Raw genomic sequence first — 24808 nt, 5'->3', positions numbered from 1 at the left:
AGATGACCGGCAGAATCCGTGACCAGGGGAGTGAGACAGTGGAAGAAGATTGGAAGAAATTTAAAATATATCTTAAAAATTGTTGTAACATTGAGGAGTGCTGAGATGTTATGGTGTTAAGAAACAGAGAATTGCAGCTGTAAATCATAAGTTTAAGGAAATTATAATGAAGATGAGTCAATTAATTAAATGGAGGGTTGCTGTGAAAAGGTAAAAATAAGGTAAAAAAGGTAAAAAAAAGGCAGAAAAAGGGAGGTATGGGGGAGTCCGGGAATTAAGGTGAAGGAAAATAAGTTTATGAAATTATACATGTTTATTTGTTTGTATGTTTTGTTCTGTTTTATTGTTTGTTTTTAATACATGTTTGGAAAATTAATAAAAATTATTTTTTAAAAAAAAGAGAAACAGAAAATATTAACACCTTCCACAAGCTGATTGTGTGACTTACCTGCTAGTTTGGTATTATTTCTGTATTTCTGTGTTGTTGTATCAGTCGATTTTAAAACTACACGCACCTCTACAAGGGTGCTTATTAAAAGATCCCAACTACTCATTGTTAGTAAGAATCTGGAATCTGCCCCTTCTTTCCCTCCACATTGGCCAAAGCCATGCAAAGCCCTGAGGCAACTTCCAGGCCCATTCTCTCTGGGATACACTGATTATTGTTTTCCTTGAGTGGCTGAACATTTGGGCTTTTGCAAAGGGGCAGGAGGAGGCCCCTCTGAAAACAACATTCACTACCCCTCCACCATGCACCACACCTAAGAAAACAAAATGTGGGAAATAATTTAGAAAGCATCTTGGCAAGGGTTCTGGTTCAGACAAAAATAACAGCAGGAATGACATTTAATTGTTCTTCTCCCCTCCTCTTCCTGCCTTTTTGTATGTGTGGGGTTGTTGTTCTTGTTTGTATTGAAAATGCTACTTAACACATTCTGATATGTGCTAATGAGGGAGCAGAAGAAGAAAAAGGCAATGGAGTTGTCTGCAGAAAAGAAGGCTGTGCAAGATGCCGAAAATGAACAAAGGGGAACCTGCAAAGGGAAGCCTTAAAAATAAACAAAACACAGCAATATTGGGTTTGGCATCAAAGGATATGAGCTGCTGGAAGAGAAAATGGCAGATTTTCAAGTCTCCTTTTTAAAAAAATTGCCACACTTTTTAACAACAACAAAGAAGTGGTGCAGGTACTGCCTACCCATGAGTACCTTCTGAAAAAAAGCACTGCCATGAAACACAAAATGTCTCTTGGACTCCAGTCATTAACACACTTACTTGAGAGTAAGCAACATTAAGATCTGTGGCTACTGCAGATTTCACTGCAAAATTCCTTGTGTCAAATGGGCATCCAGTTTCAATGAACTGGAATTATCAGGGGAAGTTACCGGTACTTCCCCTTTTTTCTTAACCTGTAAATTTACACAGGTAAAAGTTAATAGGACTCATAATCCCCACTCATTTTCATGGGAGAATTAAATCATCTCACACATTAATAGCAAAGGGATTTAATGGTGCTTGAGTTTGGATAGAAAAGTTGCCAGCATATTCACACATTTGGCAAAGGTATTAATCGACAAGAAAATATGGGTTACCTATTGTCAGATACTGACTTTTTGGGGGTCTCTTTTAACTGGCTGCTGCAAAGAGACCTCCATAAGTGCTTCCAAAGATTGCTATCAATGGTTAAGATAATGCCCTTATTTCATAGCTTTATTATTTACTTTATAGCTATTTTATCCTTCGTTGTATTGCTTCTTTACCCTTGATTCTGCCTTTTATTTGCTGTGTTTCATATACATAATATTTGCAATATTTCTACTTGCAAATTTGATTTCTTGAGTTCATCTGAACTTTCGCCATGGCTTTCTTTTGCTACGAACAATCAAAATTTGACCTGACGTGACCTGACCTGACTTGAGCTACATTAATTGGAGCAATTTACTCTGGATTTCCACTGACAAAACGGAACCAGCACCAGCTTGGTCCATTGTACATAGTTCTCAAACTTAGGAGAGTACGCTTCTTGCATATCTGCTTCACTAAGCCTAGGGGGGTTGAGAGAAGCTGCCAATTTATGTATTAAAAATGTCTTTTTTCCTTGCCACTCTTGGTATGGTTAACACAAAATAAAAATTATCAGATATAACTGATAATAACATTATTATTTTTTCTAGGTCCACCAGCACATCTGAAAACAAACAAACAAACAAACCTAGTTTTAAAAGAGAAAGAGAGTCATGTAGGACATAATTTTTTATTCTGAAATGATCTCTGGCCACAACAATAAATGTAACAAACATTCACTAAAACAGTCTTAACTCCTGTCATCAGCTATACAATACGTAAGTATTATAAAACTGGCCACTAGAATTAAAACCCACTACAACATATTTAATGTGAAGTGGCTGTCGACAGCAGCAGCATCTCACACAAATTTTTACATACATATATACACAATCCACATTCAGTCATTTTTTTTCACATGTTTTCAGTACACACAGTTGCAGCATATTACAGTCACGTGTCTAAGTTGTTGCTCTTTATTTTTCAAGAAAAAGAAATCCAATGTACACCTTAGACACAATTGTAGCAGTTGATCTGAGTAAATACGATGACTTTTTTCATATTACTTTGTATTTTGTAGCACAGATGTACAAGCCCCCTAGAAACAATGTTAATTCACAAATGCTTTCTTTATTTCAATGCTACTGTAGCATCTCAAGTGGGCAATGCAAAAATATTTACGTACATAAAAATCTTTCTTAAAACGGATTTATGTTTACCAGCTACCTCTGTTTGGAAAACCAAAGATTTTTATGAAAAAATAGACAGAATCGAAGAACTCCGACATGTGCCTAAAGATTATAACTCTTAAATAAACACAACCCTCCCACAATTGTTGCTGTCCAGCCTCCATTCATTTCAATGGCACTTCCACACGGTTTCACACAAGTCCCATTCTAATAAATGGAGGCTGCCTGATGGTAGCCATGAAGCGCCATTTAAAAAAGAAAAAACATTCCTAAGGAGTCCTTCATGACCCCAAACCACCCATCAAGGTAAAAGGGGCATTAAAATGCCTTGCACCCAAATTGTAAAAACCCCTGGCCACGTTTATTGGAGCCAGGCACGTAGAAAAGGAATGCACTTTGGTTCATACCAAATGCCCTGGGATTAATTCTCACTATAAAATGAAAGAGTTTGAGGTAATTTTTTTTCCTTTTTACAAATACAGTTGATTCTGCCTAGTGCTGTCATAACAAAACAAAGAAAAACATAGTTCTTAAAAGAAAAGAAACCAGTTTGATGTTAAGGTTACCGCTAACTACTACGAGGTGCCATCTTTAACCCTTGAAAGAGCATGAAAATTCCTACAAGAGAGTATTCTGTTCCATCACTACGTAGTAGGATTGCCTTATGATCTATATTAAGGCTTTGAAAACACAGGGCAAAATCAGCCAGAAACTTCTCCTTCTCATGTCCAAGAGATATAACCAAGGGTCACCCCAAAAAGGACCCTGGAGTGCTCTTGCAGAACTGCCGTTCGTTTCACCGGGGCGTATGCAACAACGGGAGAGGTTCCTAGTGGATTCTGCTCATGGAAGCGTATTTAAGACAGGTACCGTGCTTTTTTTTAAAAAAATAAGATTTCAACCTTACTACATAGCACAGCGTTCAAAGGGTTAAAGAGACAACGTTGCATGCTCCACAACATGGTGTTGTTCGTAACAAAAGGCACATTGTTAACATCAAGGGCACAATTTCAACCCTCTACATATCTTGCACTCCTCTCGCTCCCCCAGCCCATCCTCCCGGTTGCATTGACACACTGGAGAAGGGATCGGCCAGCACTCCAGCGGCGCAAGAGCCGGCCGAAACGAGACTGCAGCCAAACACAAGACAACACCGTGCTATTTCTACTTCTGCAAAGGAGCTCAGATGTCCCCAGACAATGGCAACATGTGAGGCTAAGCAATGTTTCCAAGCCAACAACTATCAGCCCCAACTAATTAGAGCCCTTAGACACAAAACCGTGTCAAAGCAAGAGGCAACATCCTTTTAAATGTTTTTTTTCCCTCCCCTTCCCTTTCCTCCTTTTACTTCCCCATTCCAATTATAAACAAGCTACAATAAAAAGAAGCCAAGTTACTGAAAATTGTCAGATGGCTGCCTCTTTTTCTTTTTTGTAACGTTTACAGGAGTTTTTGTTACGTTAGCTCTGCACACTGTTTCTGGTAGCATCTATGAATATGATCAGCCGCAAATGCACTATCGGCATTTAAAATCTGGTCATTTGAAGAAGAAAAAAGATAAAATTAAGGGTTTTAGCTCACGAATCATTCGTGATTATTATGTATCTTTCCCATTTATCTATGTTAACATATTCCAAGCTGTGTTAAAAATATAATGGACACGTCGATTTATTTAATCCAATGAATGGGGTTTTTTTTGGGGAGGGGGGAAGCAACTTCAGCTCCACGCAGAGCTTCTTGTACATACAGATGCGCTCCTTGGAATGCAAGGGCTTCCTCGTTCACTTCAATGCAAAATGCCAGACTCCACCTATAACCTGTGTGGTTGTGGACTGCCTTAACGTTTAAGTGAAAGGGGAATGTTGTCCTTTCAGGAGGTCCAAGCCCTAGCAGCCCCAAACAGAATCAAGGTCAGTGCCATGGTGAACAAACCAATCGTCATGGGAGGCTATGGATACAGAGATCCCAAAGTCACTTTTACTGATACACTCACAGACTGCATAGCCACACAATATAGAAAGGTGTACATTTAATACTATAAATAATTTAGTGTCATTTGAGGACAATGAGTTACATTTGCAAAAAAAGGGGGGGGAGATTAAATATTAGCCAATAACTAACATTATTAAACATTATTAATTAGCATCATCTCTTTTAGTCAAGATTTACTTATGGAAGGGGTTGGGGTTGGGTAGGTGTTCATTATTATTATTATTTTGGCAAGTAGTTTTATTATGTTTCCTGAGAATTCGTCGTTTCTTATTGATACCCATTAACCAAACTTTAAGTGAACGAAAAAATGCTGCTTTCATTTTCGAAATGAATGATCTGAATTTCAAAAAAGGAAATGGACTGGAAACTTTCTTGGCTTTCTCTGGGGACCATGCTTTAAGTAGTTATTTTAGGGACATCTTTACAGGTATTGTAATTAGATCTGTGCATATAAACAACGTTATAATGTTGAAGCTTTCTGCAATCAAACCAAATAATTCTAGCATCCACAACTCTCTCAATTTAAGCTTGAAACTCTTCAAATATCATTATCAATGCATGCGCGATAAATGTCATTAAAACCAATGTTGTGCCTGCTTTGGGAAACTAAACTTATAATGCAGAACAAATTTTATCTGAATTATATTATGTTCAATTGCTACTTGCCAGGGAGAAATCTTAACCTGGTGCAAGTCCTGGCTCTTGGCTGTCCTCCCCCATGAGGAGAAAGCAAGGGGTAACATGGGCTTTACAACATTTATTTGAACTTGATACTCTCTGACCACCTGATAAAAAATGTATTTCTTGGACAGGAGAAATATGTGAACAGGTCCAAGGTGTCTGAAATAGACCAGGTTAACCTATAGGTTAACCTATAAGAATGTGAATAAACAGAAAAATTCACATATATGTCTACTTGTTCCTTCAAACTTTTCTTTAACTCTCATGGTGCAACGCAAAACCATAATTGTCTTTTAATTTTTCTCCCCATGCAAGCATTTGGAGTATACCAGGGTTACAAAGCACATCCTACACGGTGTCTGTTTTTAAAGTCATCTCACCTCTTAATTTGCTCTTTATAATTATTTTTTTAAAAAACAAACACATGTACTTGTTTCAACAAGGCTTTTGACAAATCTGAATGTTCCTCTACCAAGGGCATGAGAAGAATAGATGCAACTCCACAGGTTACTAGAAGTCTCACAGACATCCCCTTAAATATTCAAGTAGTATCTCCAGGTATCGGTGGCAGTGCTACACAATGCAACTGTTGCAAGAAATACTGGTGTTACAAAGGCATTTTCAGCACGAAATGCATACGATGCCAAAAAACAAACATGCATGTGAGCGCATGTTTAAACACTCCAGTACACACATCTGGGAAACCTGACATGCATACACAGGGGTTTAAAGATGTATCCTACAACAATTGTAACACACAGCACAGCGCCAATTGTTAGATAGTATATTGCTTTTTAGAGTTACATTTTAAAAACCCAAATGCAGATTACATAAAAAGCTAAATAATGTCAGCCTCAGAAGGCTGTTTTGATCTAAAGGTACGATGGTCTGCGAGGCAAGAGGCACAACACAAGAGGATGCTCTCTTGTGCAAGCCCCATTATTAAGCTCCTGCACAGATTACAGGGAAGAATTTCCTGGCAGATTGGGCCTGAAGACTAATCTGGTGAGATGTTTTTAAGCATGGGCTAGGTAGCCACCTGACAGGGATGCTGTAGCAGCATGTTTCCTAATGAGCAGAGGGTTGGGTTGGATGACTTTCTAGGTGGCCTCCAATACTTCACCCGTCCCCAATCCCTTTTGCTACCATGCTAAGCCAAGCCAAGGTATGGCTTAACCATAAGCCCCAGTTTGACCAACACACTACTTATTGTGGTAGCAAAAAGGATTGGGGAGGAGCGAAGTGGTTGTGAGCTCCTCCGCAGATGTTTGTTAAGCTCATAGGTAAAAGTAAAGGGACCCCTGACCATTAGGTCCAGTCGCGGCCGACTCTGGGGTTGCGGCGCTCATCTCGCTTTATTGGCCGAGGGAGCTGGCGTACAGCTTCCGGGTCATGTGGCCAGCATGGCTAAGCCGCTTCTGGCGAACCAGAGCAGCGCAGGGAAATGCCGTTTACCTTCCTGCCAAAGCGGTACCTATTTATCTACTTGCACTTTGATGTGCTTTCGAACTACTAGGTTGGCAAGAGCAGGGACCGAGCAATGGGAGCTCACCCCGTCACGGGGATTCAAACCACCGACCTTCTGATCAGCAAGTCCTAGGCTCTGTGGTTTAACCCACAGCACCACCCGCGTCCCTGTTAAGCTCATACCATCTTGCTAAACCAAGGTTTGGCTTAGTGTGTCATGTGAACCTGGCCTATGACAGTCTAGGGGTAGGGGTGGGGAAGTGAACTTTCTAGAAACATCTGGAGGATACCTAGATGATGCAAAAACGGCTAAGTGATTTTAAGCAAGCAAAAGTGTATGGGGGGGTAGAATACAAATGTGCATGTCATGGGTTCTGAATGCTTAAAATTCTGCATAAATTATTGTGATTTGCATGACTTTGCCTTTAGAAATGACATCAAATTTTAGAGTTCACATCTTCACCTTCCTGCTGTTTAAAAAAATACATATGACCTAACATTCTAGTATGGGTGCTAGTTCATTTCTGAAGAACATTTTAATCATATTTAAGGATGCTTATACAAATAATAATAATAAATGCTTCTGCTGATTTGAGGGAGAACTATTAGGAGAGGACTTGGTGAACCTGGCAATTGTGCATTGCACAAACTTTATCTGCCCACCCGTGCACACGTGCGGTGTTGGGACTGCACTAGTCCTGAGCCAAACCTTTGGAGTTTTAGCACGCCTGATAATCTTGCCAAGCCAATAAATTGGGCCTGAACCCATGCTCAGCAAGAGAAATAATCCAGTATGTCTGCATTGTTTATGGAGCATGCATTTCAACACAGTTTGCCCATCCTCTTTCATATTCAAATTTAGGAAGCCACTTTTAGAAATCAGTGGGGCAGAACTGAAGAGGAAAAAAAGCACAGGTGTATATCACCATATGGGGCCCCAATCCTAGAGCTAAATTACATTTGTGACTAATTTGATACAGCCCAGTGGTTCAGGGGTGGTGTTTCCCAACCCCCATTAGCCACAGCCGACCTAGATGATGAGCATTTCAGCCCAACAGCATCTGGGAGAGGCACCGCATTGGCTACTCCTGCAGTAGTTTTTCACAGCCTATGAAAAGAGTAGCGTGTGTAGAAATGAATGCTAGTTATCCATCCAGAGGTTGCCTTAGGAATTGCACAGTACAGAACGTGGTGGAAGGAAGAGGGTGGCTCCTATCATCTTGGCTGCCTCTATCAAAAAGACCTAACAGCTTGGAAATGGGAGTCAGAAGGAACTGCCAAGGCTATTCGAGGTACCAAACCGACAAGTTTTCTGGGTAACACAGAGGCTGAACAGGCTGATGCAGGAGTCAGCGACTGAAACTGTTAAACTCTGTCTATTCCCACAGTATAAAGGAAGCTAGAATGGCAGTACAGGTCTACGCTAGGATCCATAGCATTCAGAGAAGCCCTGAACATCTGACAGGGAACAGCCGATTGAGATCTGGGGTAAGCAAGGCGCTGCTGTGAACGCACCTGATGGAAGCCCTCTACGGATGCAACTTTTTCACGTTATATAATAAATATTTATAAGTATAATGTAGAAATCTGTTCATGATCCATACTTATGGATAGAAATTCTTAAAAAGAGTCATACAGAGTGTCTGACTTGTACCCCTGAATGTTTTCTGTATCGTCAAACAAAAATGCAGGTAAATGTTTGCAGGACTGGAATCTACTGCTATAACAAAAACCAGGAATAAGAAAGTATTAAAAGTTCACTCCAAGAAATGCCGGTATCAGCTATGGGGTGGGAGAGGGACGTAGACCCTGCTCTCCATCAAACTAGAATGTATGATGGTTAGGTTGCAACCAGTGGCCTGCCACTGAGACTTATTGTGCCACACTAATATTCCATAGTAAGGCTAACTGTAGTTTAGAAGAAAAAACATTTTTAAAAAAGTATAAAAACTTAAAGCATTGTCCCCATGTTATTTTTTTATATATATATAAAATCAAAACCAACTTTTCTTACACATTTAAAGTGAGTGCTGAAAAAATACAAATGTTTGAAGTTACCGAGCAAATAAAAATAGAAATCTGAGCTACTTTTTCATATGAGTAAGGCTCAGTGACATAATGTTTTTTGTTTTTTTTTTATCAGCATCAGATTATTCAAACTCAGCTAACAAGTTTTGGCAACACTGTCCTTTGCTGAATATTCCCATTGGCATCAGTCATCTGTGCCAGATTAGTTCTCAGTTTTGATGCTGAGTTTGAAGTAGGAGGTAACTTGGAAATTGACGTGATAGCACCAGTGCTTTCTGCTATTCTTTTCGCTGATGTCTTCTCCCCAGTTGGAGGCTTTGGCAAACGTCTCCTTAGCCAGGGATGCCGCAAAGCCTGACCAGGCGTCATGCGCAAAGTAGGATCCCACTCTAAACACTGTTTCAAGAAGTCAAGGAAGAGAGGGTCGTCGCATCCCTTCAATGCACTCCCCCACTCTCTGCTCTCTGGGGGGCCGCGCAATTTGCCCCGCCGGGAACGGCCACCGTTGAGCACCACAGAACCATCGGACAAGGTAGTAATGGTACAGTATCGGGGGTAACCCTTAGAACTCACAAAATTTTTTGCTCTTTTGGATGAATCCAGCAATTTCTGAGAAGGCATCCCCAGCAGTTCTATCATACAAGCCAGCTGATCCGCCTCATCCTCCCCTGGTAAGAGGGGATAGCCTGTTAGGAGCTCGGCTAGAATGCAGCCCAGGCTCCACATGTCTATGGGCATCCCATAACGAGCACCGAGGATAACTTCTGGAGCGCGGTAGAAACGGGACTGGATGTAAGTGTAGACACGCTGGTGCTCGTAACAGCTAGAGCCAAAGTCAATCACCTTAATGCCACTCCTACCCTGTTGCTTCAACAGAATGTTCTCTGGTTTAAGGTCACAGTGAATTATTCTGTTTTTGTGCAAAGCATCTAAGCACTGCAAAATCGAGTGGGCAAACTTGCGGACCAAGGGCAGGCTGAAGCCCTGAAATTTGTTTTTCTTGATGAGCTCGTAAAGGTTCATGCTCAGCAACTCAAATGTCATACAGATATGGTTGCGGAATGTGAAGTTTTCCAGCATGTGGATCACGTTCATGTTGTTGTCCTTGTCCTGCTTTTTAAGGTGTTCCAGGATTCTGATTTCTTCTGCAGCTTGACGGTGGAAGCGCTTCTCGTTCCTCACCATCTTCAGGGCCACATGCTGATGCATCTTGTGATCGTAGGCCTTCACCACTTGCCCAAAACTTCCTTTCCCAATAACCTTCAGGACCTCGTATCTGTAGGACACGTGGTCATGAGGAACTTGCACGTAAGATCCCTGGTCGTCATCATATCCCCCGTTGTTTGGACCACCAACGACACCTTGCCTCTTCTTCGCATTTGGACCCACAAAATATATTTCAGGGTAGCTGAAGATCTCGTGATGCTCAAAGGTTGTTAGTTTTTGCATGTATTGCTTCATTGCTTGATCTGGCATCATGGGGGAGGCTTTCACCTTCCCTGGCCCTTCTGTAGACTTCAAAGAGCTGGAGCTCCCCTGCCGCCTATGAGCACTGTCCAGTTGTCTGTCTGGCACCACCGGCAATCCCGACTTCGCTACTGTTGTAAGCCCATTTGGTTGTGTCGTCAGAACGGTCCTTTTGTTGCTGTTGTCTTCAAACAGCTGCTGAACCTGGATCTGCCCGTGACTGGCAACATGTAGGTGCTCATTCATTGTGTGCTTATTTCCACCAACCTGAAATATAAAGCATATTTTTCCAGTTAAAAAACAACAACCCACAGGCTTCCTAAACAATATAAAAGATTGATGGGATAGGGCTTTTCAAAAAACGTGTGGCTGACTTCTCCACCCAAAGTCCCTATACCCAAAGTCTCGTACATTTAAACCACCGGAGTTGATCAAGGCTACTGGTGGACAGAACGCCACCCGAGGGACTCGCTCTCTCATTGAAGGAAAGGGGGTAATTTTAAATTATCTATCCACCCTTCCATCTGCAACCCCTTGAAAATGTTCTCTATTGGGTCAGTGGACCCTCCAGAACAATGTAGGCTGTTTTGCAGGAAGAGAAATTCATAAAAATCGTCTTCTCCCACTTTCCTCCAGTGAGAATCTCAACTGGATCAATCCATTTTGTTAAAGGAGAGGGGTCTGGATCCAACCCACTGGATTCTCAAAATACCCACTGGCTTCGTCATCTATCCCAGAAACTGTGCATGCTTACACCTATTTGAACTCCTGAAGACACATCGTCATTTATTCATATAACATCTTTTATGTCTAACCCTAATTCTTCAATGTAACATTTCTGGAGAAGCTTCATTTTAAAATTACAATAATAATAATACATTAAAAATCTGTCTCTAGTGCTCATTATTTTACAGCCTCCTGCACACATTTTTGGCAGTTCAACATACTTCACAATCTGGAGGGGCTACTGCTTCCCACAATGCCAAAATTACTGTAAAAGAGAAAAAGAAAAGAAAACTGTCTTTCAAAAGAGATAAAGAGCAACTTCTGTAGATACAGGAGTGTAAGTTTTTCGGCTGCTGTCCTATGTGTTTTTGAAACACAGGATTCAAAGACCCAAACTTTTGTTAGCCAAACCCCTACCCTAAGGGAGAATTCCCCATGTACCTGCCACCTTTGCACCACAAATCAACATGTTGCAGAGAAACAACAGCATATAAATGTGGAGGACTAAGGGAATCCAACAGCTTTATGTCACAGCATATTGCCAGGTTTCCAGGTAATGCCCCATTTCCTATCAGTGAGTGTCTTCAGAAGCAGCAAAATATCAGAAAGCCTCTGATATCAGGGCAACATTATTTTGCCATCCTGACTTTAAGGATACCCTGTGATTTTGAACACCTCGGTTAGGAAGAACCATGATTGTTCCAAAAAGCTGGGGAAATTGCGATAGCAGTAACATTTCCGAATGTGCTCAGACTACCATGGAAAGCAAAGAATCAAATGTGACTTGAATCCATAGAGGTCGTATGGCATCCCACAAGGCATGAGCTATGGCCTGACAACTAGTGCGTTACCATGCTAATTATATACATCTGAAAAAATTTAGTCATGACTCTCTGGCTTAAGAAATTATTTGTGACCCTCAAACATGCAGCAGCAGCTGACAGGGCTGTGCAGGAGAGGCTATATTGCTCTCTTCTCTTCCGAACACCAGGCATTGCTGAAGGTTACTGTGAGGGAGAGGGAGACAAGGCAATGAGGAGATCAGCACAGTGTGGGCCGGTGCTACTGATACTGCACCTCCAGTGCACTTTCTGCTGCCTTGCTCTTCTCTCCCTCTGCAACTGTCAGTCACGCCCTGTGTTGGGAAGAGAGGAGAGCAATGCAGCCCCACCCATGCAGTCCTGCCGGCCACTTCCACATGTACATGCTGAGGCCAAACTACTGTGGTCCCTCACTACTTACAGCATAAATGTCAAGGGTCATTTCAGTCCCATTTATGCTTGCAGAACTTCTGCTGCAACTGTAGTTGCAGGATCTTTCTCAAACAGGAGCGTGGTACAGTGGACGCTCGGGTTGCGAACGTGATCTGTGCGGGATGCACACTCGCAACCCACAGTGGCGCGTCTGCACACACGCAGGTTACGATTTGGCACTTCTGCACATGCGCAACTGCTGAAACCCAGAAGTAACCCATTCCAGTACTTCCAGGTTTCAGTGGTCCGTAACCCAAAAAAACGCAACCTGAAGTGTCTGTAACCCGAGGTATGACTGTACATGCCACAATAAAGGAAGATAACATGGATGATGCCATTCCCACTCACATCCAAAGATCACCCATGTGGTAGTATTCATGTTTCTTCTTTTCTTTTTTTAAAAATGAAAATAGTATTGTCCTCATTGACACACATTCAACAAGTCCATTTAGCACAAGTACAGAACCACAAAACCCCCGTAATTAAGAACATTAAGTGTTGTAAACCCTGGGTTGGAAAATATCCTGTGATCTATTTGTTCAACTCTTTGGCAACATTTCCCTCTGCAATGGTGTTTTGGGGTGGGGAAAAGGATACAAGTGAGAAAGAGTTGTGTGTGAAAGAGGAGTGACTTTTTGTTTGTTTTACATCAATTTCCTAGAAACTTGTTTGGCTATAAGATTGCTGTGTTGGTCACTGAGAATGAGTCAGAATCAATAAGGATATGCCTTTTATTAAACCACTACCAGTTTATCAGATCAATTTAGGTTCCTTCTTCCTGAGTCCCATAAGAACACACTGAAATTTACATTATTCTGTTCCTAGCTGGCTTGTTGCCAAACAGCATCCTACCATTTAGGATTAATAGGTAAAGGTAAAAGGTAAAGGACCCCTGGACAGTTAAGTCCAGTCAAAGGCGACTATGGCATTGCAGCACTCATCTTGCTTTTTAAGCCGAGGGAGCTGGCGTTTGTCCACAGACAGCTTTCCGGGTCATGTGGCCAGCATGACAGAAGCCAGAGCACATGGAAACACCGTTTACCTTCCCTCCACAGCAGTACCTATTTATCTACTTGCACTGGCATGCTTTTGAACTGCTAGGTTGGCAGAAGCTGGGATAATGTCACAATGGTGATATGCAGATGAACCACCTCTGCCAAAACACTCATTTCTGCAGGAAATATGCAGAAAGAATAGTTCAGCTGTATCCAGAATCTATAGTTCAAAATGCGACCTCTCATAAATATCAGATTGTTCACTGGGGACAAAAATTGGTAGCATCTGATTAGTTTTTGATTAGTGCAACCAGAGAGTTTCACCCCAAGTGCAAACGCCCTTTGTCTCTCTTGCATGCTCACACACAGAGACACACCATTCTTCCCTTTTTACTCACACATCCTCATCCAGTTGCAAAGCTTTTCAGTAAACGATGCTCTTCTAGGAAGGCAATGGATGTGTGCACATGTAACACTCTACTATCCCACCCATTCTCCTTTTACAACCACCCTCCCAAGAAGCATTTTGGAACCTGATTCTAACTGAAAACCTTTAAAAAAAGTTTTTCCTTGAGTGACACATTCAGCGGGGATACAGTCTGAGACAATCACCAAAACAGCAGTGGGGCTCTATTAATGAGGACCAAGATAAGTTGTGGGGAACAACATAAAAATGGTGAGGCCTGGAGAATAACACCTTCAGCATGCAGCATCGTACTCTAAAATCCAGATTATTCTTGATTGAAGGCATGGGTGATCTTATCCCAAACTCTCCAGAGAGAACGAACGCTAAACATGGAGACCCTGTGACATCTTCTCCAGTCTCAACAAAAAGAGTACATCTAAAGTGCACCACTTAGTTTCAGGTCTCATAACCACTCCAGCATAGCAGCCCTGTTTGGTCTTTACAGATGTATCCATGTCATGCACAATACCCTATATATCAGGGGTAGGCAACCTAAGGCCCGGGGGCCAGATGCGGCCCAATCGCCTTCTCAATCCAGCCCACAGACGGTCCGGGAATCAGCGTGTTTTTACATGAGTAGAATGTGTCCTTTTATTGAAACTGCATCTCTAGGTTATTTGTGGGGCCTGCCTGGTGTTTTTACATGAGTAGAATGTGTGCTTTTATATAAAATGAATCTCTGGATTATTTGTGGGGCATAAGAATTCATTCATCCCCCCCCCCCAAAAAAAGTCCGGCCCACCACATGGTCTGAGGGACAGTGGACCGGCCCACAGCTGAAAAAGGTTGCTGACCCCTGCTATATATACTAACTTCTACTGATTTGTATACTCATAGAAGCAGTCATTTGACTTGTTCTTGGGCTTACAGCTCATGGGTTGTCTGGAGGAAACAAACCATGAGCCTGGGTTCAGATGGCACACTAAGACAAACCATGGTTGAGCTCCGGATAGCACAGCAGCAGGAGGACGACTTGGGGAGGAATGCAGCCGCCGCCACAGAATCTCTTCTCTGTCTCCTACGAACAAGTTCAATGGCAGATGGCCATGACATACAGGATTCTTGTAGGCTGCTCTGAGCGGCACTTGGGCAAGGCTCTCAAAAGGTGTGACAATACACACACGTGCAACTTGTCATTGGCACACAATACTTCTTCTATATGTGGCAACTAGAAATCAGCACAAGCAGCCACACTCATATTTCAGCTGGTCATGAAAATGAGCTTTAAGTTGGATTCCCCCGTGATTCTGTTGTGCTCAGTCTTGGATATAAATGAAATAAATTCAACTAGCCTATCCCCACTCTAGCTGACGTTACCATAGGACTGGAAACACATTAGTGTAACTGTAAGCAACACTCTTAAAATCACATACTCTGTGGTACACTCCCCTTTAACTCCAGCTGAATGGAGTAAATGATTTCTAAATTATTTCTAAACTCAGCCTATCTGTGAAGTTAAACTTGGTGATAGAGTTGTATGTTGGGCTGAATTTTAATGGATTTTGGTGTGTATTTTGATTGTATTATGTTTATTACATGTTTTAAATTGCTTAATTGTGTATCATCTAGAGAACCCACACCATTAAGTAACCAACAAAATATAATAATATCTGCTTACAGAAATAGCAGCCTTAGCCTGAGTCCTGTTCAATCATTCAGATGTCTGTGTATATTCAACATATGGAGCATACTCTGCTGTTCCTGGTTCTGACCTCAGAGGTTTGAACTGAGTCAATGTGTATACAGAACGTACATACACAGGTAGTCTACACACTATCATGAACACTTCAAAAAAGCAAGGAACCCACTTATGCAGAAATGGCTTCATAATTCACTCACTCCCCTGAAATGAAGACACAGAACACAGCACATACCCTTGGGCCACAACTTCATTAAAAAAAAAAGTGCTCTGTAATTAAACTAGTTAAACCAACAATAATGCATCCATGCAAACATATTTGCTGGCAAGGCGAAAGCTTTCCTGCAGCTCACAATTGAGTCCCCACCCTGGCTTCAGAGTTAGGGTCAGTGATAAAACTGGCCTGTGTTCATCACAGCCCCGACATTTTAATTGTGCACCAAGGAGGACTTTAGGGACTATCAACCCCAAGGCAATTAGCATTGGGATAAATGAAGCTACAGAGGTCCCAGGAGATGACTCACAGCCCTGGATCCCTTTGAGAAAATCAGCCATGACAGGTTAGTTTGTATACGTCCTCTTTTGCCACTCTGATGCTTTTAGATGTTCGTCATTGTCTTCTCTGACTTTTCTTCCCTTCCAGTGCACACTGAACCTGCCCTGTCATAGTTGTGATATGCAGTTAAGTAAAACCAAACAGAATTAAAGAGACTCCAACTTCTTGATGGAGTGGAGTAGCTGAAGAAGCTTTTATTCCCTCTGCCAGCTTAGGAAGGAACAAAACAGACACACAATATACAGCTACTGCCTTCCACTGGCAAGTAGCTAATTCTGCCCTGTTGGAAATTAGTTGAGCAAGTTGTCACCATATAACTGACATCAGCTGGTGCAGTTGCATGGGGCACCACGCTGAATGGGGCACCAAAACAATACAGTAGAATGGAGCGCAATAGGTAGGGGTACCAAATTTTAGCATACATAGGGCACTGATTTGCCACTGCTGGGGGAGCTCAAGATCCAGCCCTCCCAATAGCTCCTCTTCCCCAACCTATGGTATATTTCATTTCACGGATGCTGCTTGGAAATGTATGAGATGAAACCACTGAAACAATTCTTACAGCTAATAGGAGCTTGGAAACTCATCATACTCCAAAACCAAGATGTTCTGGAAACATGTTGGAGAAGAGAGCCTCTCCTAGTTTTAGAAACATGAATGAGAAAAGGGAAGTTAATCATACACTTGCTAACCACATGCTGATTCAACAGCCTCTGGTCAGTCAAAGAAACATCTGAATGGGTGACCAGCTGCCAAATATGAACCCAGCCAGAGGGTTAAGGAAGTTTCACTTCTTCACTAGCTGCTGAAACTGACAGAAGAGCCAAAACACAGAAAACCCTTTGGGACACCCAGTTTGCGAGTAGTTTGGAATCTAATGCACCGAAGGCTGACTTGCACAATGCCATCTTCTATCTGAATTGAAGATCCAGACATATGTTCTTTGGCAGAATTAGTCATTCCCTGGAAAGATGAATTCTTACAAACCTGCTTTATCACCAGCATGGATGAGGCATCTGAACCAACATAAGTTCAGACTTTCCAAATTGAGTTTTTTCTGCTGAGGAACCGACTGATTTCCATCACTGGATCCCTGCGTGCTGCAGAGTACCCTGGGTCATATGGGTCATAGGAATCATTGGCCAGACCTTTTGGGTCCTACCAGCACCATGAGCGACCAGACAGTGTGTCCCAGGACACACCCAACACTCCCCTGTGGCTGCACATTAGAAGGCAATGTTGGTAATGGCAGAATTGCTGCCTTTCAAGAAAGCTTGTCTGCTTACTGTGGAACCCATGACAAGCTTCCAGGGACTCATACAGAATTTAAGAGTCATTCCTCTAGATGCTGGCTTGGATGCAAAGTAGAACAAGATTATTCTTAGCCACTTAAGAAGGCTTTCCTACTACTCTTTCTACCAATCATCTTTGCACCCTCTTGTAAGTTAAGGAACCCTCAAGGTAAAAGAGACTGCAATCTCATGGGAAACTAGCAAAACTTCTTCCCTCTTGCACCAGGGTCTCTTCCCAATCCTGCCTCATCCCTTGTCCGAGGTCACACTACTACTACCTCCTAATTCCCTTTCTGGCCTCAGAGGGTACCTAAACAAGGAGGGGAGAATAACCTGGGATAAATCTGTGAGATGACGAGCCTTTCCATTTGCCAGTTTGCAAGGTTCCCCACCACCACCGCTCTCCCCAGCTAATTTGCACCATGGACATAACTTCTAAGCTTGAGATACATTTCTGGGTTGCCAATTCACTAGTCAGCACAAAGTTCCAAATTATGTGATGTATTACAGTGCACTGCACAGAGTTACTGGGGAAAAAGCTTGGAGGCAGACGAGATAAAGGAAATCAAATGGGTGTTTTCCTCCATCTTGCTTATTAGTTCCTTAATCTAGGTACATATTAATTTAATCCACTAGCCCTATGCAAGTGTAATAGCATTATTATTATTATTATTATTATTATTATTATTATTATTATTTCTATTCTGCCCTTCATCTGAGAATCACAGGGCGGTTCCAAAACATATTCCAGGAGAAGAAGAATTGGCTTTTCAAACTTGCATACTTCATGGTGCTGGTAGGCCAGAGGAGGGCCAATTAGAGCCTAGGAAGCAGAGACATGGTGAGAAGGATCCAATGGGAGAAGATTTCACGCAGTGATGTGTACATTGGGGAAATGCCCAGTTCTGAAGCATGTAGCCATGACCTCACCTTTAACCAGCACTAGACAGTAGTAGTTAGCTGATGAAAGTGATTAGGAGGAAAGAGCAGGCGTGAAACCTTCCTATCTCTCTAGAACAGGCATCCCCAAACTGGGCCCTCCAGATGTTTTGGGACTACAACTCCCATCATCCCTAGCTAACAGGACCAGTGGTCAGGGATGATGGGAGTTGCAGTCCCAAAACATCTGGAGGGCCGAGTCTGGGGGTACCTGCTCTAGAAGAAACCCCATCTGTCCATGCTAGACATGTATTTTAAACTGTTTTCTGTTCCCGCTGCTGTTGTTCCTGTCGAATCAGGCAATTACCATATGTGATAACCAGGCTAGCCTCTCCTGACATCAACCACTTTAAAACGAGGTCCGCTGATAACCTAAACTTCTTATCAAACGAAATCACACTTGTATCTTAAAAGCAGGGCTCTTCTTCACACTCTCTCATGCACACATGCTTACGTGCAGAAGTGCTTTCGACTCATGCATGCAGAGGGGGCCCTGAATCCAAGCCAGTAATAGCCATTTTCGGGCGATACTGTGGCTGATTTTTATTTTAAGATATGTAGGTTTGCAGTCTCTGAAGACTTCACTGGTGAAATTTAATTTCCTGCACCACAACCAATGGATATGAGCTACAGCAAAGAAACTGTGAGCTAAATGTTCAGCGTGATACATAAAAATGTCCTTGTAATAATAAAACCCAATAATCCCAGCAATTTTTTTTTATCTCCTCTGGCTTGCACTGATCTGCTCACAACCAGATAAGTTCACACATCTCTCTGCAGTTTTCCAATTTATTAGAGTATTTCCCCCATGGTTGTCCAGGTGGAAATTTCCAAAAGTTTTATGTTATCACCCCACCCCACCCCGCTGCATACACCAAACTAAAGTTTATGGAATTTGAAGAAGTAAACTGAGAAAATATTTTAAAATGCTATTTTACAGAACTCTTCAACCACTGTGGAAAATCTCAAAATGTCACAATTTGGGAATGTGTAGAGAAGGAAATACCGGTTATAAAAGGGACCAAAGATACCTGAACCACTATAGTACTCCAAGCTCGTGTTTGAAGACTAAAATATAAATGGTACTGATTAACTCTATAATTTACCTATACAGAGAACAGCTGTATTATTCTCTAGATCACAAAGATATGATATAACCCAGAGAATCCTATTTTGTTTGAATATTTTCTTTTATAGTTTTTTAAAAATAAAAAAGTGCCTGGAAAATGGGACCAGCTGTTTTTAGTCAGCCCTGGGTGCTATGTCCTGTCACTATGAAATCTCCCATGGCAAACAGGTAAAGGTAAAGGGACCCCTAACCATTAGGTCCAGTCATGACCGACTCTGGGGTTGTGGCGCTCATCTCGCTTTATTGGCCAAGGGAGCCGGCGTACAGCTTCTGGGTCATGTGGCCAGCATGACTAAGCCGCTTCTGGCAAACCAGAGCAGCGCATGGAAACAGCGTTTACCTTCCCGCCAGAATGGTACCTATTTATCTACTTGCACTTTGACGTGCTTTCGAACTGCTAGGTTGGCAGGAGCAGGGACCAAGCAACGGGAGCTCACCCTGCCGCGGGGATTCGAACTGCCGACCTTCTGATCGGCAAGTCCTAGGCTCTGTGGTTTAACCCACAGCACCACCCGCATCCCTGGCAAACAGATACACTGTGGTTATTTGCTCCAAAGGAATTAAAGAAGATAAGAAGAGCCTGCTGGATCAGACCAATGGCCCATCTAGTCCAGCATCCTGTTCTCCCAGAGGCTGACCATATGACTGTAGGAAACCAGCAAGCGGGATTAAAGTACAAGAGAATCCATGATGACAATGCAATTCCAAAGCAACATCTTGCATCAGTTAGGAGATGGCTCTCACATGATTTCCATGAATGCATGGATGTGGTGGAATATAAATAATAAAGTATTATGTATAGCTGATAGCTGCTGGAGAATATCTGGACAGTTCCTTCTTATAAGTAGCATATATCAGTGTGGTACAGTGATGATCACCTCCTACTCTTTTTTTTCCAAAGAAACCAAACATACCCCCCAAAACATTTTTAAATGTGTACTGTATATACTCACTGGAACAATCCTATATGGCAATGGATTAAAAAATATGCCTGGGATTTAACATACACTATTCAACCTGCTCCACAGCAATCTTTGTCAAATTTATAGGTTGATAAAATGAAAAGCTTTCATTTTAAAGAACTAGTAACCAGCTGCAGCTAGGATCTCTGCTGCACAGAAATGGAAAATGTTGCAAGACCTGCAGCTTTTCCTTTGGTGTACAATATGTGGGCATTGGCTATCTTGCAGAGAAACTCATGAACTACATTTTTCTAAAGGCAAGGAGAACCCAGAACAAGTCTATGTCATCTGGTGAGACTTATACCTGTAGTTTCTTGTACCCAGAACAAGTCTATGTCATCTGGTGAGACTTATACCTGTAGTTTCTTGTACCACAGAATCAGGTGTACATAACTCTTTGTCCATGGCAGATCATGAAATTTGGATATCATAAAATCTGTATGTCATATGTCTTTGATATGGCATCTACTTTCTGTCTCATTGGGACTATGGCTCCTGCGATGCTCTTGTTCTGTTTGTCTTATTTGTTATAAATCAATAAAAGCATTAGGAAGTTATGTCAGAGCAAGGGAGAAAATAATCTAGGAAAGCAACAGAATGCTCCTAAGTGGCTGTTCTAGAAGGTATTTTCCTCTGCAGGATTGTTCAAGACAGCCGGCTGCAGCTGTGCTGCTCATCATATAGCAGAGCATATGGGGGTATCAGGTGAAACATGCTTTGCGGCCATTTATTTCAGCTGCAGTTTGTGTATATGGGAACAGTAGAACTAATGAGAGCACAAACAGAAAAGGCTTTATTAAAAACTCCATGGAAATGCTTGTCTCAAGTAAAGAGGTCTTTGCTTTGTTCCCTCTCCTTTCCTCTTCCTGTCTTGAATGCCTCCGTGGACTTTTTAAAATAGGCATATTCAGTCTTGATTCCATATTTCAAGAGTTTTTCTTTTACAAAACAACAGTACTGTAATTAATTGTCATGTTTTAAAAGTTGTAATTATCTCTGCCTTGTCACTGGAATTACAGGGAGCTCTACAGACTGAAGAAACTCTGCCTTGAATTTTGCATTTATTCTTATAATAAAAAGAAAGGCATGGGGGAAATGGGAAAGGGCCAATGAACTGGACCGTTGGATTTCCCCTCTGGTGCCTTTTTTCTTTCCAAAGACTACAAAACAGATATGGTACAGTTTTGATCAGTCTTCCAATACATCACAAAAAAGCTTGCTATGGTGGACATCAGTAGAAATGCTAAATTTGACATGAAAATTCATACATTTCTGATTGCTGTAAAAATAACAGTGGATTGCAAACATCAGGAAGAAGAAGAAGAAGAAGAAGAAGAGGAGGAGGAGGAGGAGGAGGAGGAGGAGGAGGAGGAGGAGGAGTTTGGATTTGATATCCCACTTTATGACTACCCTAAGGAGTCTCAAAGCGGCTAACATTCTCCTTTCCCCCACAACAAACACTCTGTGAGGTGAGTGAGGCTGAGAGACTTCAGAGAAGAGTGACTAGGCCAAGGTCACCCAGCAGCTGCATGTGGAGGAGCAGGAAAGTGAACCCAGTTCACCAGATTACAAGTCCACCGCTCTTAACCACTACACCACACTGGCTCAGGAGTGGATAAGCTCTGGCCCTTCCAATGTCATTGGTTTCCATCAGCCCTAACCAGCATGGCTCATTCTCAGGGATGATGCTGGGAGTTGTAGCTGAAAATCTTGAAGGACACAAGTTCCCCATCTCTGATACAAGGGGTGAAAACTCAATTGCGTCAATTTCAGGAATGCAAAGACAATTCCTCCTGAACAAAGTTTTTACTTGGAAGGTGCTCGGGATTAAACAGATTGCACTGGATACAGACTGATCAATGGGACACTTAACCTAGATCCAGAGTAGTTGACTGTATAGCTGCTGCTGCTGCTGCTTCTTACTGCCAAAATCAAGCCTTAGGGTATTGAGGAAGAGCTGGCAGGCTTCAGAGATGTGAAGCACAGCCCTGGCTCATTTTCCGATGCTCAAACTGGCTCACAGGGAATAAAAGCATAGTAAATATGTTGACCCTGCAGGGAATCCATGATTAATGTTGGACTAGAACCATGGATACCAGGAGTTCAAGAGTGGATTCAAATCCCAAGTCAGCCGTGAAGCTCACTGGGTGATCTGGCCAATCACTTTTAATTGCATTTTTTTTTTTACCCACCCTTCACCACAAGGTCCCAGGACGGGTTGCAAAAATTAAATAAACAACAATAAAACAAATTGTGTCTACGAAACAAGAAAAGTGTAAAAGCAACGAAAATATAAAAACAGTTACAATTCCATATTACAAAAACAACACAAACGTTTAAAAACAATTCTGCATGTAAAAACAGTTAGAAAAAAGTTTAAAATACAGCTGCAGATTGGGATAAAGATCTCGACTTAAAAAAAAGGTCTGTTGAAAAGGTCTTCAGCAGGCACTGAAAAGACAACAGAGGCAGTGTCTGTCTAAGGTGTGTTGGGAGAGAGCTCCAAGCGCAGGGGCCACTACACTAAAGGCCCCTCTCCTTTATCACACGGAATGTTCTCCTCCACAGTGGTTGATTGGGCATATCAACTGAGACTATCACTATCTCTCAGCTCAACCTACTTCTCAGGGTTGTTGCGAAGATAAAAATGGGGTGAAATTAAATATGCTGGCTTGAGCTCCTTGGAGGGAAAAAAGGCTTTAAATGCAACAAATAATTTTATTAGCAAACGTGTTTAAAGGGACAGTTAATCGATGTTATGTAATTCAGAGTGTACAACTAGGCTCCATTTTCACTTAGTGATTGTAATTATTTAGTGGTGCGGGAAGAAGCACTTCATCATATATAAGTAGGCTTTTTAAAAAAGGATGAACACACAAAAAGAATCGGATTTCTTAAATTTAAATCTGATTGTTAACAAACAGTAAGCTTCTGTTTTAATAAACTGAAAGTGCTTTTTTTACAAAATAGATGATATAATATATTTAATTAAATTTTATTTAATGAATATAATTGGAACTTTGTACATTCTTCAAACTGAATCATGATAATGTAACAAGGAAATGATTTAAGGGCTATTTTTCAATGTAACAGAAAGAACACGGGGGAGAGGAAAATGCCTGACTTCTGAGCATTGTAAACAAAACATCGTCATTACCTCTGTGAAAGACACAGATGGCTATGGATCCTACTGACACCAAAAGGGCATCATTCAAAAACAGCAGCGAGGTATCAGCAAGGTCTGGAGAACCCCCAAAGTATTTTTTTTGGGGGGGTAACCTTTAGGTGGACAAAACCCCCAAATGCCCAATGACCAGAGGATGCTGACTAAAATGGTAATAGATAACCAGGTGGGAGGGGGAATGTACTGGAATACCCTGGAGGTGGACATGACTGGCTGACTTGACTGAGAAACGAAAAAGGAGTACTCCACACTAATATTTTGTTACAGGTCTCACTTGTTACACACATCATGGCGGGCTTCCCATTTGACCCAGTGACTAAGAAAGCCATTAGCAGGATACTGTACTGAATGTGGGGCTGGAGGGAAGCTTTAGGATTCTGTGATCCCCTTTGTTTATTATGAACTCCTAGATCCAGCAACCAAAACCAGGTTGAAAAAACCCCACAGTGGCACAGGGAGACTGATATATAAAGAATCAGGGAAGGTATCTCTGAGCACTTGCTCAGCCCAGGGATTTGTTTTCAGTACCAGAACTGAAGTCTCAGTCCTTTCACACAAAAATCTACTTGTGGTCCCCCCCCCCCCCCGGCTTTCTTACGTTACTATGGGTAAACAATTAATTCAGAAAGACTTGCTAATCTACTGCAAATCATTGACAGAACTACTGGAATATCTCAATCTATCTTTTGAGCACCATGATCGACTGATCTACTAATCTACTGAGCCCATATGAAAATTGACTTATGCCTTCCAAGTGTCTTTCTAAGCTTTGCAGTGACTTCAGTTTTCAGAGGATGAATATTTATAGCTATGCTAATCAACAAAAGGGACGCTACCTTTCTGGAGAACCACTAATTGGCCCAGTAACTATCCTTCCTCATTTCTGAAAAGTTCTCAACAATTGTTACATTCTAATAGTAGACATGTTTACTTCCTTTGATCAACAAGGCTTCTAAATAAATGTGCACAATATTAAAGCGTTAGCCTTCAAGTAAGTGATACAGCTTAATATCCTCGCATATGTACAGAGGGCCAAGTAAAAATATGTATCCCCTCTTTAAAACAACATAATTTGGCAATTCAAAGGGCACGGTCAAAAGTTTTGGATTCTGTTCCTAGGTTTTATAAGGCACCATTGCATTGCAACCAGTGTGTTTTTAGTTGTTATAGGAACAAGTTAGTTTGCATGCTTGTTCAGGAAACATGCATTTCAAAATAGGGGACTTGCTTTAAATCAAAGATTTAATCCGCCCCCCCTTTCCTTCATGACTTAAATCAT

General features: G+C 41.7%; 1 protein-coding gene across 4 annotated transcripts in view; it reads right to left on the bottom strand.

Annotated features, from left to right (window-relative positions):
• Positions 1-2240: 2240 nt before the first annotated feature.
• DYRK2 (dual specificity tyrosine phosphorylation regulated kinase 2) overlaps positions 2241-24808 on the bottom strand; it is a 27537-nt gene continuing 4969 nt past the window's right edge. For 3 of the 4 annotated variants that reach the window (XM_028747742.2, XM_028747740.2, XM_077934697.1), the window contains one exon: positions 2241-10655. In XM_028747742.2, coding sequence (XP_028603575.1) covers positions 9054-10634 — 1581 coding nt within the window. In that variant the 5' untranslated portion in view covers positions 10635-10655 and the 3' untranslated portion in view covers positions 2241-9053. Of the gene's footprint in view, positions 10656-11335; positions 11380-24808 lie in introns of all 4 variants that reach the window. The other variant, XM_028747743.2, reaches the window with a different exon arrangement.

Source organism: Podarcis muralis, chromosome 10 (genome assembly GCF_964188315.1).
Source record: "Podarcis muralis chromosome 10, rPodMur119.hap1.1, whole genome shotgun sequence".
NCBI classification, from domain to species: domain Eukaryota; kingdom Metazoa; phylum Chordata; class Lepidosauria; order Squamata; family Lacertidae; genus Podarcis; species Podarcis muralis.
Note: the sequence above shows the minus strand (reverse complement) of the source record. Positions and strands in the feature narration are given on the sequence as shown.